We start from the raw sequence: 15,858 nt of genomic DNA on the forward strand, positions 1-15,858 counted from the left end.
CTATTAAAATGACATCACCACAAACAGCTCTTCAGAGTCTGAAACTGCCTCTCCTAACTAGTTGGAGAAGCGACCTGACCAGCTTATTGCTTATTAGCAGCTACTTCGTAACCTTATCGTTCTCAGCCTTAGTCTCTCTCTTTTTTTTCATCCAGCAGCTAAAATTACAATTTACATTTTGTGTTTTCAGGTGCACATGAAACTATGATCATGTAAATTGTTATTGCCCATTCAGACTACGATACTATTATTTATTTTGTTTGCTTTAATGGGACTGTGGTTGAGATCCACTTTCCTGTGTTAGTCATCAATAAAGCATCCAATAACTAATTATCTAATGAAATTTATATTTAAAAAAATGGAATACGTTTATACATTTCTAGCCTGAATTATTATTTTTTAAAAAGACGGATGTATTTGATCAGCAAGGAGGCCGGTAGGTTTGTTCCTTCTTTGAACATACAGTGCAGAAAGTAGTTATTCAATGATGAAAGATGATGCTACAGTTCCCTATCAAGTACGAAATATAACCATTACCTCGTGGGCATTAATCCTTTGATACCGTCTAACCTGAATAGATATTCCAAAGCTGCACGCAGTGACAGTGATGCAGTCACGCCCGCTGCCAAGGGCTATAAAAAGACTGATGACAAATACTTTGTCATTATTTTTCCTTTCACCGCCTGAGAGAGAGCTCTATGAACAGATAAATGTTTAATAAATACTTTTATCTGCTTTTGTGCTTGTGTATTACACTAGTAATGTGATTAATTTACATGTTCTAGTAATGACTTTCACGTATTGTGCACTCAGCCGTGATTTTTCATTAAGTCCCTCAGCGGCCTTGTGCTCTGTGCGAAGCCGGCAGCAACGTTGCCCCTTCCCTGGGATCGAACACCTTAAGTTGGCTACTTGTGTTCTGTCTTAAGCTGCTGGCTTTTGTCGAAGTGTAAAAATAGAGTGTTTTTTGTTATAAAAACTATATTAAAATAATTGTGTTTGATTACTACTCCTGTGTATTTTCTGTTTTTTCTACAAAAACACTAACCTGGCTGCTGGGCTCAGCTGCCTGCATTAGACCGAGACGCGCTGGGTCAGGCTGCTTGCAGTTTTTCTGTGTCTTATTGCTTGCAGAGTTAGTGTGAAGGCTGTTAGCTAACAGTAGGCTTTCCTTAGTATTCAAAGTATTGGTCAGCCAAGAGCGTTATAGGTGGGCATCCCAGACCTGCTCCCGTTCCTGTCGGTACTTTGTACAACGAACAAGGTTACCTTGCCGATTCGCTAGCAGTCGCTGGGCTCAGCTCTGCTTCAGGTCTGACCTGCCTGCAGTCCTTACTGGTTTCTGCTTGGAGCACCATTGCGAAGGCTGTCAGTGACAGCAGGCTTCCTCCAGTCTTAGGGTTGTGTTGCGTTAAGCCAAAAGCTATACAGGTGGGCATCCCTGTATTTTACTACTTCGGTAACTGTAGGCCGCTGATCTACCACCGTTCTTAGTGAACGAGGTTACTGTAATGGTAGTGTACTGTGCTCTGTACCGTTGTACCATGCACCGTACACCGTACCATACCGTACCGCTTGCACTGTACCGTGCTCAGTGTACCATGCACTGTACCGTACCGTGCACGTACCATTCTGTTTGCACCGTACCGTGCATGTACCATTCTGTTTGTTCCATATCGTGCTCCGTACCGGGCATGTACCATTCTGTTTGCACCGTACCTTGCACGTCCATTCTGTTTGCACCGTACCGTGTGTGTGTGTACAGTACTAGTGCTTAGGCAGATACTTAAGAGCAGCGAACCTGGCTTGAGTTTGACTTGAGCTATACTTTTTACAGTACTTGTCTGTAACCTACTGTACAGTGTTGCTGCTTGTGTTGACAGCTGTGTTTTTTTGTTACAAGTACTGTTTACTGCACTAGCCCTGTTACAGTAAGTAGTGTATATAGGAGCTGCAGCCTCCTGCCCTGTTAAGGCCTTCACACACTGTACGAGACACGATTTTTACTGGGGCGACACGACAAATTCGCTGCGAAAACACTGTGCACACCAGAAGTGATCACAGACATGAAGTGACAGCTGGAAATTTGCGGTGCGTGTGGGTGGTGCAGTCAGACCAGGAAATAAAACAATAACAATGGTTGAGGGACAAAACAGCACTGCTGCGTTGTTATTTAATAATTGACAAAATAAACAGTTTAAACAAAAGAACACACAAAGCAAAGGGCACTCTGGCCAAAGTAAAACAAACACTAACAATTCTAAACAAGTATATTTTAGATATAGCAATTGTTTCTCTATTCATTTAGACTCACCTCTGACACTCTCTCCTGGAGCACAGAAAGCTGCAGGTTTTTATTCAATGAATTAATTCGGGAGATAGTCGCCTTCTGCAAAAAGTTTTTAAATAAATAAACAAAACACAAACGCACAACTTTTTGCCGTCATCTTAAATAATAAATAATCATGTAGGACGGCTTTCGTCCGTCCGCACAAAAACACAATATATTTATATACAGTGCCTATAGAAAGTCTACAGTCTTTCAAAATGTTCACCTTTTGTTGCCTTATAGCCTGGAATTAAAATGCAGTAAAATAGTGGGTTTTTTTCATTTATCTACACATCCTACCCCACGACTTCCAAGTTAAAAAAATATCCTAGAAATTTGTAGAAAATTAATTGAAAATAGAAACTGAAATAGCTTGGTTGGATAAGTGTCCACCCCCCTTGTAAAATTAATCATAAATTAGCTCAGGTGTAACCAATCGCCTTCAAAATCACACACCAAGTTAAGTGGCCTCTACCTGTGTTAAATTGTAGTGATTGACATGATTTCAAGATAAATTCTGCAGTTCCTGTAGGTTCCCTCTGCTGGGTAGTGCATTTCAAAGCAAAGACTCAACCATAAGCACCAAGACGCTTTCAAAAGTTGTTGAAAGGCACAGATCAGGGGATGGGTATAAAAAAATATCAAAGGCCTTGAATATCCCTTGGAGCACAGTCAAGACGATTATTAAGAAGTGGAAGGTGTATGGCACCACCAAGACCCTGCCTAGATCAGGCCGTCCCTCCAAACTGGATGACCGAGCAAGGAGACTGATCAGAGAGGCTACCAAGAGGCCAATGGCAACTTTGCAAGAGCTACAGGCTTTTATGGCCAAGACTGGTCAAAGTGTGCATATGACAACAATATCCCAAGCACTCCACAAATCTGGTCTGTATGGTAGGGTGGCAAGAAGGAAGCCATTACTCAAGAAATCCCACCTTGAATCCCAAGTATGCAAATAAACACTCAGGAGATTCTGTAGCCATGTGGCAAAAAGTTTTGTGGTCTGACGAAACTAAAATGGAACTTTTTGGCCTAAATGCAAAACGTTATGTTTGGCGCAAACCCAACACAACGCATCACCCAAAGAACACCATCCCTACTGTGAAGCATGATGGTGGCAGCATCATGTTATGTGGGTGTTTCTCATCGGCAGGGACTGGGGCACTTGTCAGGATAGAAGGGAAAATTAATTGGAGCGAAGTATAGAGAAGTCCTTGAGGAAAACCTGCTGCCCTCTGCAAGAAAGCTGAAACTGGGACGGAAGTTCACCTTTCAGCATGACAACCACCCAAAGCACACAGCCAAAGCTACACTGGAGTGGCTAAGGAACAAAAAGGTAAATGTCCTTGAGTGACCCAGTCAGAGCCCCGACCTAAATCCAATCTAAAATTTGTGGCATGACTTGAAGATTGCTGTCCATCAACGCTCCCCAAGGAACTTGACAGAGCTTGAACAGTTTTGTAAAGAATGGTCAAATATTGCCAAATCTTGGTGTGCAAAGTTGGTAGAGACCTGTCCCAACAGACTCACAGCTGTAATTACTGCCAAAGGTGCTTCCACCAACTATTAACTCAGGGGGGTGGAGACTTATCCAATTATGATGTTTCAGTTTTGTATTTTTAATATATAATTTTTTTTCTCAATAAAAACTTTTTCCCCCTTAACAGTGTGGACTATAGTGTGTAGATTAGTGGGAAAAAAAATCCTCATTAAATGCATGAAACTCGAGGCACTGACACAACCAAATGTGAAAAAAGTTCAAGGGGGTGTAGACTTTCTGTAGGCACTGTAATAATAGTAGTAGTAGTAGTAGTAGTAGTAATAATAATAATAGTAATAATAATAATAATAAAAATAATAATAATAATAATAAAAAATAATAATAATAATAATAAATTAATACCTACATAAATAAAAAAATACACACAAGGGGTGGGCACCCATCACAAAGTGAAACAGGGCTTCGTGTAGTGTAGTTGTCTCGCGACGAAATCGCAAAAATAGGACCAGGTTTTTTTGGGGTTTTTTTTGCTCGTTTTGGAATTTGTGTCGCGACGACGACTCTTGTTGTGACACCTTTGGTGTGAAGGGTGCTATTGAAAAGCATAAGTTTTATTGATTTTTCTTGCGTCGCTTTGTCATGTCATTTAACAAGCAGAGGCAGCAACTGTTCATTCTTACTGTACATTGCTTACTATTTGCATTTTGCCTGGGTTTATCCCTGTGACACATGCAAAGCCAGCCTGCCTGTCTAGCACCAAGCAGGCCTTGTTGATATTCCAGTTACTGTTTTTAACAAGCTGAGGCACCAACTGTACATTCTTACTGTGCATTGCTTGCTATTTGCATCAAACTGCTTCTGCGAGTTTTGTGCGCATTTCTCCAAGGCGCTCTGCATCTCTAGGAGCTGGCATTCCCGTCTGAGGACGTGGTCAGATAGCGCATACCCTGCGGTTAAGTCTCCCTGTACGGCGGAGCTTATGCCTTGGATAAAAAGGGTCACTGCTGTCTTGCAGGTGCCCTGGTCTACTGAGGGTACGCACTGTTGCATTACTGTACAGCGGCGTTACTGCTTGAGTAGACGCCCCCTTGTGGGCAGCAACAGTACTGTACATTACTGTACCAACCCGGTGCTACAGGCACAAAACCGGTACCTAACCAACCCGGTACCATTCCGGTACAGTCCCGGTTCCAACCTCCTGCCGACCAGGTTTTTATATTCCCCAATCTGGTACCAAGCAGGCCTCGTTGACAGTCCAGTTGCTGTTTTTAGTAAGCTGAAGCAGCAACTGTACATTCTTACAGTATTTGTATAATGACTGGGTTTATCTCTGTGACATATGCAAGGCCGGCCTAGAAGTGGACAAGCAGATGCTGTTCCTGCCTGAGGCAGCAGCACGCAAAGCAGTCACTGGTAAACCGCATTTCTGCAGCTCTACAGAGTGTTCTGCGTCCCACACCTGTACAGCGCTGTTCCCCATCATCCTCTCATAGAGAGGTGGCTGTGTCCTCACCCCAGCCACACACCTGGGAATAGAGAAGCTCTGGGCAGCAGTTTCCCCGCAGGCACGCATGCCTGATGGGGACAAAGTGTGCTCTGTTCCATTTGGTTCCGGCCTGCTATCGGCCGGTGTTCCCATCCCAGTCTGGTACCAAACAGGCCTTGTTGACAGTCCTGTTACTCTTTGCCAGCTGAAGCAGCAACTGTACATTCTTACTCTATATTGCTTGCTATTGCATATGCCTGGGTTTTTATTCCTGTGCCAGCAGCTTCAGGGACCAGCACAGCCAGCTGCACCTGCGGCCAGACCGCCTCCCGGCGTAGAGGCAAGAGCCAAGGTCAAGCTACAAGGTGAGCAGTGGCTCTAGAGGTTTGCTGCCACAGGTCCAGGGCCCCATCTCAGAGAGCCATCTGGAGTATTGGTGTCAGTGCACCACAGACATCTGGGTGTTTACTACTGTTCAGACCAGCTACTCACTGCAGTTCAAGCATGGTCCCCTCTCCCTTTCGGGGCGTGACTGCAGCATCAGTCACGGACCCACAGGACAGTGCTGTTGTGTCTCATGAGGTAGCAGCTCTGCTTCAAAAACATGCTATTCATATGGTACATCCTTTCCAATTGGAGTACGGGTTCTACTCCATGCCCAAGCTGAATAGTGGCCTCAGACCAATCCTACACCTCAAGCAGGTCAACTTGTTCTGAGCTGAATGAGGTTCAAAATGCGACATTGCAGGCAATTGGTTCACCAAGATGGACCTCAAAGATGCCTATTTTCATATCCCCATAAAAACTGGCACACTTGAGTGCCTGCGGTTCACTTTTAGGGAACAGCGTAAGAGTTCAAGTTTTGCTTTTTTGGCTTCTCTGTTGCTCCCCATGCCTTTTCGAGGCGCAGGGAAGCTATACTGGCACCATTGAGACTCAAATGTATTCGAGTACTCTATTACTGGACGACTGGTTAATTTTGCCTAGTCTCCAGCTTAGACATTCGCTCACACTTAACTGTTCCAGAACTTTTGGGCTTGAGGACAGCGGCCTCGCATGCGACCTGTGCAAGCCTGGTTCAATATCAGGGTTTTTTAGCCCACATTGAACCACGGCTGCCCATTGACGGTGTTCTTCACTGTCTAAAGGCACTCTCTTGGTGCAAACAGCCTGCTCATATGCGCCTCGGCATAGCGTTCGACAGTGTCACCAGAAGGGGAGGCCATCACCACGAATGCATCCAGTATTGGCTGGGACACTGTGTAGAATGGCATTCTACATAGTGGTTTGGAACTGCAGGCAGTTAAACTGGCCTTGTAGCATTCTTGCAGAGGGATCGAGGGAAGCATGTGCTTGTCTCTACAGAGAACACAACAGTGGTGGTTAGACCTCTTGCCTCCCAGGAATCGACCCATTCTGGTTCACCATAACAGGAGCCGGGGACCCACTGGCGATTAGATGCCTTGCTCCCGCTGTGTCTGGAGAAAATCAGATGGGACTGGGCCAGGGTGCTATTAGTAGCTCCTTACAGGCCCAGAAGACAGGTTTCCAGTTCTGATGCCGCTATTGAACGGCCAGCCGTGGAGCCTGCCCGAACGTCGCGACTTGCTTATTCAGGTGTGGGGGACATAGTGGCATCCCAAACCTTCGAGCCTGCGGCTCTGGGTCTGGCCCCTGAATGGCAAACATTTGAGCATTCCGGGGCTTTCCGACAGGATTATTAACACCCTGCAAAATGCCAGAGCAACATCCACACGTTCCCTGTATGGGTTAAAGTGGGGCATTTTCAGACATGGTGCTTGCCTAAGGACTGTCCCATGGCAGTTGTACTGCAATTATTATTATTATTATTATTATTATTATTATTATTATATATTTTTTTTTTGCAGGACCTGTTGATAAAGGACTATTTGGTAGCTATTCAGCTTGTCTTATCAAAACTGATTCAATCTCCCCAGGAGCTCCGCTTTCTGGTGGGGCAATTTTTAAAAGGAGCTCGGCGGCTTCAGCCACCTAATGAAGGACGTGGTACCTCGTTGGAGGCTTAACATGAAACTGGAAGCACTCACAAAGCCTCCCTTTGAACCCTTGCATTCAGTGGAGCTGAAGTATTTACCAGTGAAAGTGACTTTCTTGCTTGCAATCACATCTGCTAAGTGGATGGGTGAGATGCAAGTTTTTTCAATTGCTAAAGCCTGCTTAATTTTTGCAGAAGCCAGGGCGAAAGTTACACTTCGCACCAATCCTGCTTTTTTGCCGAAAACCATCTCTGCATTCCACATTAACCAGACGGTGGAGCTTGAGGCTTTTCATCTGCCTCCTTTCCTGTCTGATAGAGAGCGGCAGCTCCATACGCTTTGTCCGGTGCGGGCACTAGCATATTATCTGGATAGAACTTCGAGTTGGAAGCAGTCTGAGCAGTTTTGTCTGTTATGGGGCTGTCCCATGGCAAAGCCCTGTCTATGTAGAGGCTATCCAGATGGATCACAGACACAATCAAGACTGCATATCAGAGAGCCAACTTGCTCCCTCCAGAAAAGCTCACTGCCCATTCCACCAGGGGCATGGCAACTTTGTGGGCTTTGTTCCATCTGTCAGGGACATCTAGTGATGCAGCAGCGTGGGCTACTCCCCATACTTTTACACGGTTCTATTGGCTGAATGTCATGGATCCACAAAACCCTGTTGTTTTGAACAAGAGTGTTAGAGGTGACCTCAAGCTCGACCCTTACAGCATAAACATGCAACCATTAACCTTCAAGGTCACTGCGTTCATTATTGCAGCAAATCTTGAAGGAAAAATTATGATAATGATATCAGTGTCAGCAGTCTTTTTATACCCTCGGGGGGCGTGCGCGACTGCTTCACTGGCACTACGTGCATCTTTGGAATATCTGTTCAGGTTAGACGGTATTAGAGGATTAATACCCATGAGGTAATGGTTACGTTCCTATTTCAGGGAACCAGGGTTATGATATTAACCTAATGTTATGGAACATTTAATGAAGATCTAAATAACAAAATATGTCAATTATTTAGTCATCTTTTTCTATTGTGGCTACATTGTGCATTTTGTTGATTTGAAAATAAATACAAAAAAAAGTGGTGGTTTATTTAATTAATGGGTAAACATTCATTTAAGGTTAATTTTATAAATCAGTTCTATAATTGTTATACATGGGGGTCAAGGTTTCCCCAATTGTTTCTACTAACTTGACTTGTGTTTTTGATGCAAGTTAGAAGAAAGAATTGAGTCAACCTTGGCCCCCATCGGTTTTACAGTTGTGACTAGCTGCTTTGTGCTGGGCAAGGCTGTCCCACTGGTTTCTTGAAACTTGGCTTGTGTTTTTGATAGCTCCACTTTTCATGGCTGGGCAATTTTGATAACTTATCGTTTTGTTCACATTTCCAATGTGTTTTTGATCAGATATCACTTCTTTTTTCTCTTAACACACACACACACACACACACATTACGGGAATACCAAAATTGTTCAACCTATATTGAGATAATGTATTGCTGTTTGGATAGGGTAAATGTAAATGGTAGCCTAGTCTGTTGAAAGGGTTAATATAAGAACATAAGAAAGTTTACAAACGAGTGGAGGCCATTTGGCCCATCTTGCTTGTTTGGTTCTTAGTAGCTGTGAATCTGTGTACCATAGCGGTTATGTAGTTGGAGTGAAAGTATGACTAGTTAGGGTTCAAATCCTGCCAGACCTTGTGTTTTTTTTTTTTTTTTTTTTTTTTTTAAGATTTTCTTTTTTGCAGGCACATGTTCCATTTTAAAACAAATACATCGTTTAATATAAATGATATAGACATCGCAATAAGTGCATTCCCTAGTATATTTTCATGTTGGCAAAACAAGTTAATTGTCATTAAACTCGGATGTCCTGTAATATACATATGCATGGATAAAACTCCCTGGGGTCTGCAAAAAAATACAGAAGATGATTTTTTTACCTTACTTTGGCAACTTATTTCTCTTACTGTATGACAGGTATTGATTTTTTTCCTACATTTCACCTAAGAGTGTTGGTAACTTCAAATTAAAAGTGATGGTGCTTTTGGCTGATTTACTTTTGCTGCGCCAATACCCTGAAAACACGTAAACTATCCATACTGTATAGAGAGTCTGGCAGATCTCTTGCTGATAACTTGGCGCAAGGAACTACCGTTCCTCTCAATTGGTTCAGGATTGAGCATGCTGGAGGACACTGATATCTTCCAGACTCTACAGAGGCCATCTGGAGAGGAAGAAGTGGGCTGGTGTGTTGAAATGCACAGCACTCCCCTACAGCCTCCACACCTGTCACCTATTGAGCTTATCTGAAATGAACCATAGGATGGGAGGCTTATCTGAGCAGTTGCACAGTGTAGAGCAGTTCTTGTAGCACCTGTAGGAAGTTGTTGGAACGATGCCTGTCAAGCTGTCATTCAAACCTGGGGAATGATTTGAATCAATCGCTGTGTGTCAGTGTATTTGTACTGATCATTATACCACACTAATTTATTTAATTAAGTCTGCAGTAAATTGTTGTAACATTACTGTGGCTGCCAACTATAATTTAGATGCATTCTCTTTGCACTGGAGCAAAAGCTTAGTCAATCTGGCCAAGAATGTCATGTGCTAAAAGACACTGCAGCTCATGTTCTATATACTTAAATATTTTAAAGTATGCCTGTCTTTATTAGCAATGGTAAACCAACCATGCATATCTCACTTAATTGTTGATATTTGTGGAGATGGGACTGGTCGCACACTCGAAAAAGACAGGACCACTGATTTACTTAAACATTTGAATGAGTTGCGTTTCAACACATAGTGTGTCTTCATCAGGTGTAGCTATACAACAATAGCATATTAAAAAGCAGTCTTGAAACAGAGGTGACATTTATTATACCAAACTGCGACACAACATAAGCACAAAACAGAAAGTGTCTTGCCTAGTAAAAGCATGGCTGTGTGATGTGCAGAGTGGGTCATGCAGCCAGGGGAGCATTGGTCCACCGCCTGGCTGTGCAAAGTTGCTGGTCTTCTCTGGGTATTCCGGTGGGAGCATCACATTGGCTCTGGCGCCCCCGCGGGTTCGGGAGGCAAAACAGTCAGGAACTGTTTCTCCTTATCATGATACAGCGGACCCGAACAGCCGGGCGTCCAGTGAGCTACAGCAGACACCTGCAGGGCTGGCCATTGTCCTCCAGGTGCTCCCATGTTCGATAAGCTTCATGTGTCATGTCAGGACTCTGAGGAGTCCAGGGAAGAAGCTGCATAACCTTGTGAATATCACACACCTACAGTACCGCTGTTTTTTGGGGTACTCTTATTAATATTGCATGGCAGTTCTGCTGTTAAAATTCACGCCACTAGTGCAGATCAAAAGTGCATTGGACGGAAGTTTACCAGCCCCTGCTGATATTGCACATTGCAGATCAGTGCTGGTTAATACAATCGAAGCTCCGATACCCATGTCAGATAAGACAAGAAAATTGTGTATGTGACTGCATGACCAGTTGCATTCTGCTTGCGGTTTGTTGGCCATATCGGGCAAAAAGGCTGCTACTAGATTTGTTAATCTTGCCTTCCATGCAATATACCCCCTCTCAACTAATAGTAAGTAGCAGGCATTTTCAAACAAGGAACTGTTTTCATGTTGTCCCATCATACCTTGCTTCAGATTTGAAGGTTGTAAAATACACTACAAATAATTAACATCCATTTTTTTTGCTTTTAGCCCTGCAATGGGTCTGTGTCTCATGTAAAAAAGAATAATGCTACTGCCTAAGTGAATCTCTCTAATTGTGTGTGAGAACAATAAACAGTGGTTTCCCAAGGGGCATTTTCTACAGTCTAACACTGTTGTTCATTCACTTGTAGGGGGAAAAGCCCTGCTCAAGCAGAACTGAGCTTTCTGAATAAATGTAAATGGCTGGAGATGTACGGAGTAGATATGCATGTGGTAAAGGTAGGTAGAAAATATGGTGTATTATAAAATATGTAGGTTATTGTAACAGGAGATCTGTGCTGATCTGGTGTGTCCGTGGTTCTGCAGGAAGAGGGCAGCAGCCTCGTAAGATCCGCCTGTCAGTCATGGCGATGACACGGAGAGATGGGTAAGATGGTGTGTTGGCTTTCCCTCGCTCTGAGTGGCTGAGAGGCGGGCCTTGGGGGATTGCTCGGCCCATAAGTACTGCGCTGTGCATTCGGGTGGCCGGAGAGGGGATACCCGGTGACGCTGGCGGAAGACGTCGGCATAAAGATAGCCTGCCTTAAAAGAAAATAAAAAGTAAAAGAAATAATTACGTACCTGAGGGGACGTGGGTAGTTGTACGGGGAACTCTGGCCACCCCAGTGTATAAGAATTAACTGAGCGTAGGTCAGAGGCCCATTCTGACTGGCTTAGCGGCAGTGGGGGCACTGCGTAAGCAGCACTTTTGTTTTGTAGTTTTATTACTGTGTTTTATTTTCCCTTTTTCTTTTTGCCTTTTATTTTCATTATTATTTTTGAGCACTTGTATGTGCACTGGACTGTATACCAGCATTGGTAAACCCGTGGGTCCTGTTTACTGTTGCCAGTATTCAGGCCACGGACAACAGGGCCCTCTGCGGGTAAAAATAAATTAGTGCGCCTGAGAGGTGTTTCAGTGAATTGCCCTCCACCCTTCCACAGTTATTTATTTATTTATATTGTAAACATAGCCCCAGTAAAAAATGCAATACATGTCCAATGTGGGATTTTTAATTGTAAAAAGGTCTTGATTGTTGTTATATGAGAGTAGCTGTTACTTACTTCATGCTAATATTGGACTGCTTTTGCCAAGATAAAATGAGATAATAGTGGAGGGAACAAGCTTAGATGTTGTATTTAAGCCTTCAGTGGTTTGCCTCCAGGTGATGTGAAGACTACAGTAATTTAACAGGGTTGGGGTCAATTCCTGTTTTTCAATTCCTAAAATTACATTTCTAATACATTTTTAAAATCAATTCCCAATCGCAACACAGTTCCCGTTCCCTTTTAATCAATTCTAACACAGCATTGAAAACATTCCAATTAGCAGTTTTCTGATAAATGAGCTTCTCACAGTGGCAACAAAATACTTAAATTGATGTTACTGTTAGTGAGTTAAATTGGCTTCGAATGAAAGCAGTTGAACAATCTCAACAATTATTATGTCTCTAAAATATAACAGTTGGAATTGGGAGTTGGAATTGAAAAACAGTAATTGACACCAACCCTGGTAATTAAGTTCCTGAGTTCTTATAAACTCTGTAATATGCCATTTCTAATTTGAGAAATGTTGGAATTCATTTTATACCCTGAAGGTTTTTTCTTTTCTTTTACTTATTTTTTTTTTTTTCCTAATATTGCAGCCAGGTTTGGATTACATAAATGTCTAATGCTGCCTAAAGGAAGTGTGTCAGCCTGAACTCAGACAGCACTAAAACAGTGATTGGTTAATGTTTGGAGAGTGGCCCTCTCAATGAGCCTGCTTGCATTATCTTCCAATTAGATTTTTACAAAATGTGTTTGAATTCTATTCCTGTTGCCATGGTAACACATGGATAGTTACATCTGGGTTTTAAGTAACGAGTGTTCAGCTGTCGTGATTGACAGCACAGGTGTACTAGGGTATTTGAGGTTAGCCTGAACCCGTGTTGAAAAAGCATTCATCTATTGATGGTAAGTGTGAATGCTGTCGCTCAGGTTTGAAATGATGTCGTCTTTTGAAGAAGTAATAACAAATCAATGTGATGAAGAAAATAGATTTTTTTGCTACAAAAAAAAATCTATAGACTGTACTGGTAGAACATACTTTTGTGAACTGTAGTTATTCCACAAATGAGTATTCTGATGACCTTATTAAACATACCAAATGTCCACAGCTACAGAAGCAGAAATATATTATGAGTAAGAACAGACAGACTCATAGCGTATAAAGTATACATTTTTGTGAAAGTGTGTTTGACAGCTTCATACAGTATTCTGCTTGAGAATAATATCTTTCTCTCTCTCTGTTTCCTAGGGCCGAGACGGCTGTGACTATGCACTGGGACTCACGCCAACAGGGATATTGGTCTTTGAAGGGCCCAACAAAATAGGCTTGTTCTTCTGGTGAATGTGACTTAATAATATTAGTAGTGGTTGTGGTAGAACAGTATTCTTATTCTTAGTAGTGATCATATAATTATTAGTTAATAATAATAAATGTTTGTAAAATATGTACACTCACTATATTTGTCATATTGCTGTGGAATAGGGATTATTGTATGTCAAGAAAAAAAAGTTACAATGCTTTCAGTATAGTTGAGCTGGATGGCTTTCCCATGCTGGTAAAAAAATAAATCTGATTTTGAAAACACTGCACTGGAGCAGAAGCTTGGAGAATCTAGTCCTTAGTAAGTTAATGGTCCTTTTTTTGTATTTTATACCTTTGTGATTATTTGATAAGCGATGAAAAGCTCAGACTTTGTTTTAAAATTGATAAGTGCCTGATACAATCATAGTATGACAGAATATAATAGCATGCATTCTATCTTCAGATTCTAGTGGTTCTAGGCCTGCTTTCCCCACTGTGGGCACATTGCCTCTGTACATTTACTATGGAAGGAGCCATTTTACTGAGATTTGTCCAGTGACAAAATGTCTGTACAGGACTGTATGGGGCCGGACAAATATGGTTAGTTGACTGTATAGAAAAAAAAAATCACTATATGAGGAGCAACATGATTTAACAGGTTATAGACTGTGCTTTTAAAATGTGCTTTTAGCAGACGCTTTGATCATGTTGACTCTACACGCAGTGGGTATTAGGAAGTTTTAATGGCCTTTATTTATTTATTTATTTATTTATTTTATTTTGTCCTATACAATTTAATACTAAAACAACCATCCCATTGTATTTTATTATAATTTTTTTTGAATCCTAAACCTTTCTAAGATCTATACAATGCCATGGGAATTCAATCCAGAGATATCAGCAGGCTCCTAGGTGGTCCTGAAACAATTTAACTATATTATATATATTTTTTCTTTTTAAATTCTTCTTTTTCAAATGTTTTTTGTTGTTATTGTAGGCCAAAAATTACCAGGATGGATTTTAGAAAGAGGAAGCTGACTCTTGTTGTAGTGGAAGATGATGAACAGGTTAGTGTAATACAGGGGGGGGGGGGGGGGGGGGTAATGTTGTGCTGCTGAGCGTTTCTGTTTCTGAAACGTGATATGTTTCTCTCTTGTTTTGGAAAGGGCCGTGAACAGGAGCACACGTTTGTTTTTCGGTTGGATAATGCCAAGTCATGTAAGCACTTGTGGAAGTGTGCGGTGGAGCACCATGCTTTCTTCCGGTTGAGGCAGCCGACGCATGGCAGGGCGGGCAAAAACGACTTTGTGCGCCTCGGCTCCCGGTTCAGATTCAGGTACCGAGACGTGCCTTTTACTTTGTTCATATCGCATCTTGTGTGTTGGAAGTTACCAAGGCCGAAAAAAAAGAGTATATATATTAGGGCTGTCAAGCGATTTACAAAGATTAATTGCGATTTAATCTCGCGATTACAAATTGTAATCTTAGTTAATCTTGGTTTCGCATATTTAATTGATACAATTACATATTCAAGTTTGTTTTATTACTAATTCTGCTATTATTATTATTATTATTATTATTATTATTATTATTATTATTATTATTATTATTATTATTATTATTATTATCATTTGTTTTCTTATTACCTATAAATCCTTACATGGTCTTGGACCATCTTATCTTCAAGATGTGCCCCATATTTCCCTGGTCGTTCCCTGAGATCGGAAAATGTTAATCTTCTGATAGTCCCTTAAATTCACTTGAACTCTGTCAGAGCCAGGGCATTTAGCTTTGAGGTATACTAGCACAATTGAATCTTTTAAATCCTGTTTGAAAACATATTTGTTTGGATCTGTTTATATGTAGGTGGATATTAGATATAGGCTTTTTTATATTTATTTTGTAAAGCGCCCTGGAATTCTTGCATGAAGAGCGCTATATAAGTGAAATTTGTATTGTATTGTCGTCGTATTATTATTATTATTATTATTATTATTATTATTATTATTATTATTATTATTATTATTATTATTATTATTATCAAAAAAACAACACAACATAAAAATACCTGTTGTCCTATTTCTGGATTAATACTGTTGCCCCTTTGTAGTTTTATATTTATTTACACAGACTTACACAGAAAATCTCCCGCATTTGCTGTTAAATTGTTTAAACCAACTGCTAAATAATAATGGAGTCAGTTTATTACTCACTTTAATGCATTTCTAATTATACTATATTTTCTTATCAGTTTCTTTTACAAGGGTATCATTTACTGATGTTTTTCATTGTTGTTTAAAAAAAAAAGTGTTCTCTTTTATTAATAACTTAATTGTCTAAATATAACAAAGCATTCATTGAGTAATGGTTATGTTTAGGCTTGCTAGTTTTCGATTTTTATTTATTTTCCAATTCAAGCAGAAAATGGGTTAACTCGACCTTTATGCTTTAAAAAAACAGA

General features: G+C 41.2%; 1 protein-coding gene across 5 annotated transcripts in view; it reads left to right on the top strand.

Moving 5' to 3' along the window:
- The window catches only part of LOC117394422 (band 4.1-like protein 4B), a 189,765-nt gene that overhangs the window by 71,292 nt on the left and 102,615 nt on the right, over positions 1-15,858 (top strand). For all 5 annotated transcript variants that reach the window (XM_059012940.1, XM_059012939.1, XM_059012941.1 and 2 more), the window contains exons 8-11: positions 11,197-11,284; positions 13,344-13,432; positions 14,395-14,464; positions 14,564-14,733. In XM_059012940.1, the coding sequence (XP_058868923.1) occupies positions 11,197-11,284; positions 13,344-13,432; positions 14,395-14,464; positions 14,564-14,733 (417 nt within the window). The remainder of the gene's footprint in view (positions 1-11,196; positions 11,285-13,343; positions 13,433-14,394; positions 14,465-14,563; positions 14,734-15,858) is intronic.

This window comes from Acipenser ruthenus, chromosome 3 (genome assembly GCF_902713425.1).
Source record: "Acipenser ruthenus chromosome 3, fAciRut3.2 maternal haplotype, whole genome shotgun sequence".
NCBI classification, from domain to species: domain Eukaryota; kingdom Metazoa; phylum Chordata; class Actinopteri; order Acipenseriformes; family Acipenseridae; genus Acipenser; species Acipenser ruthenus.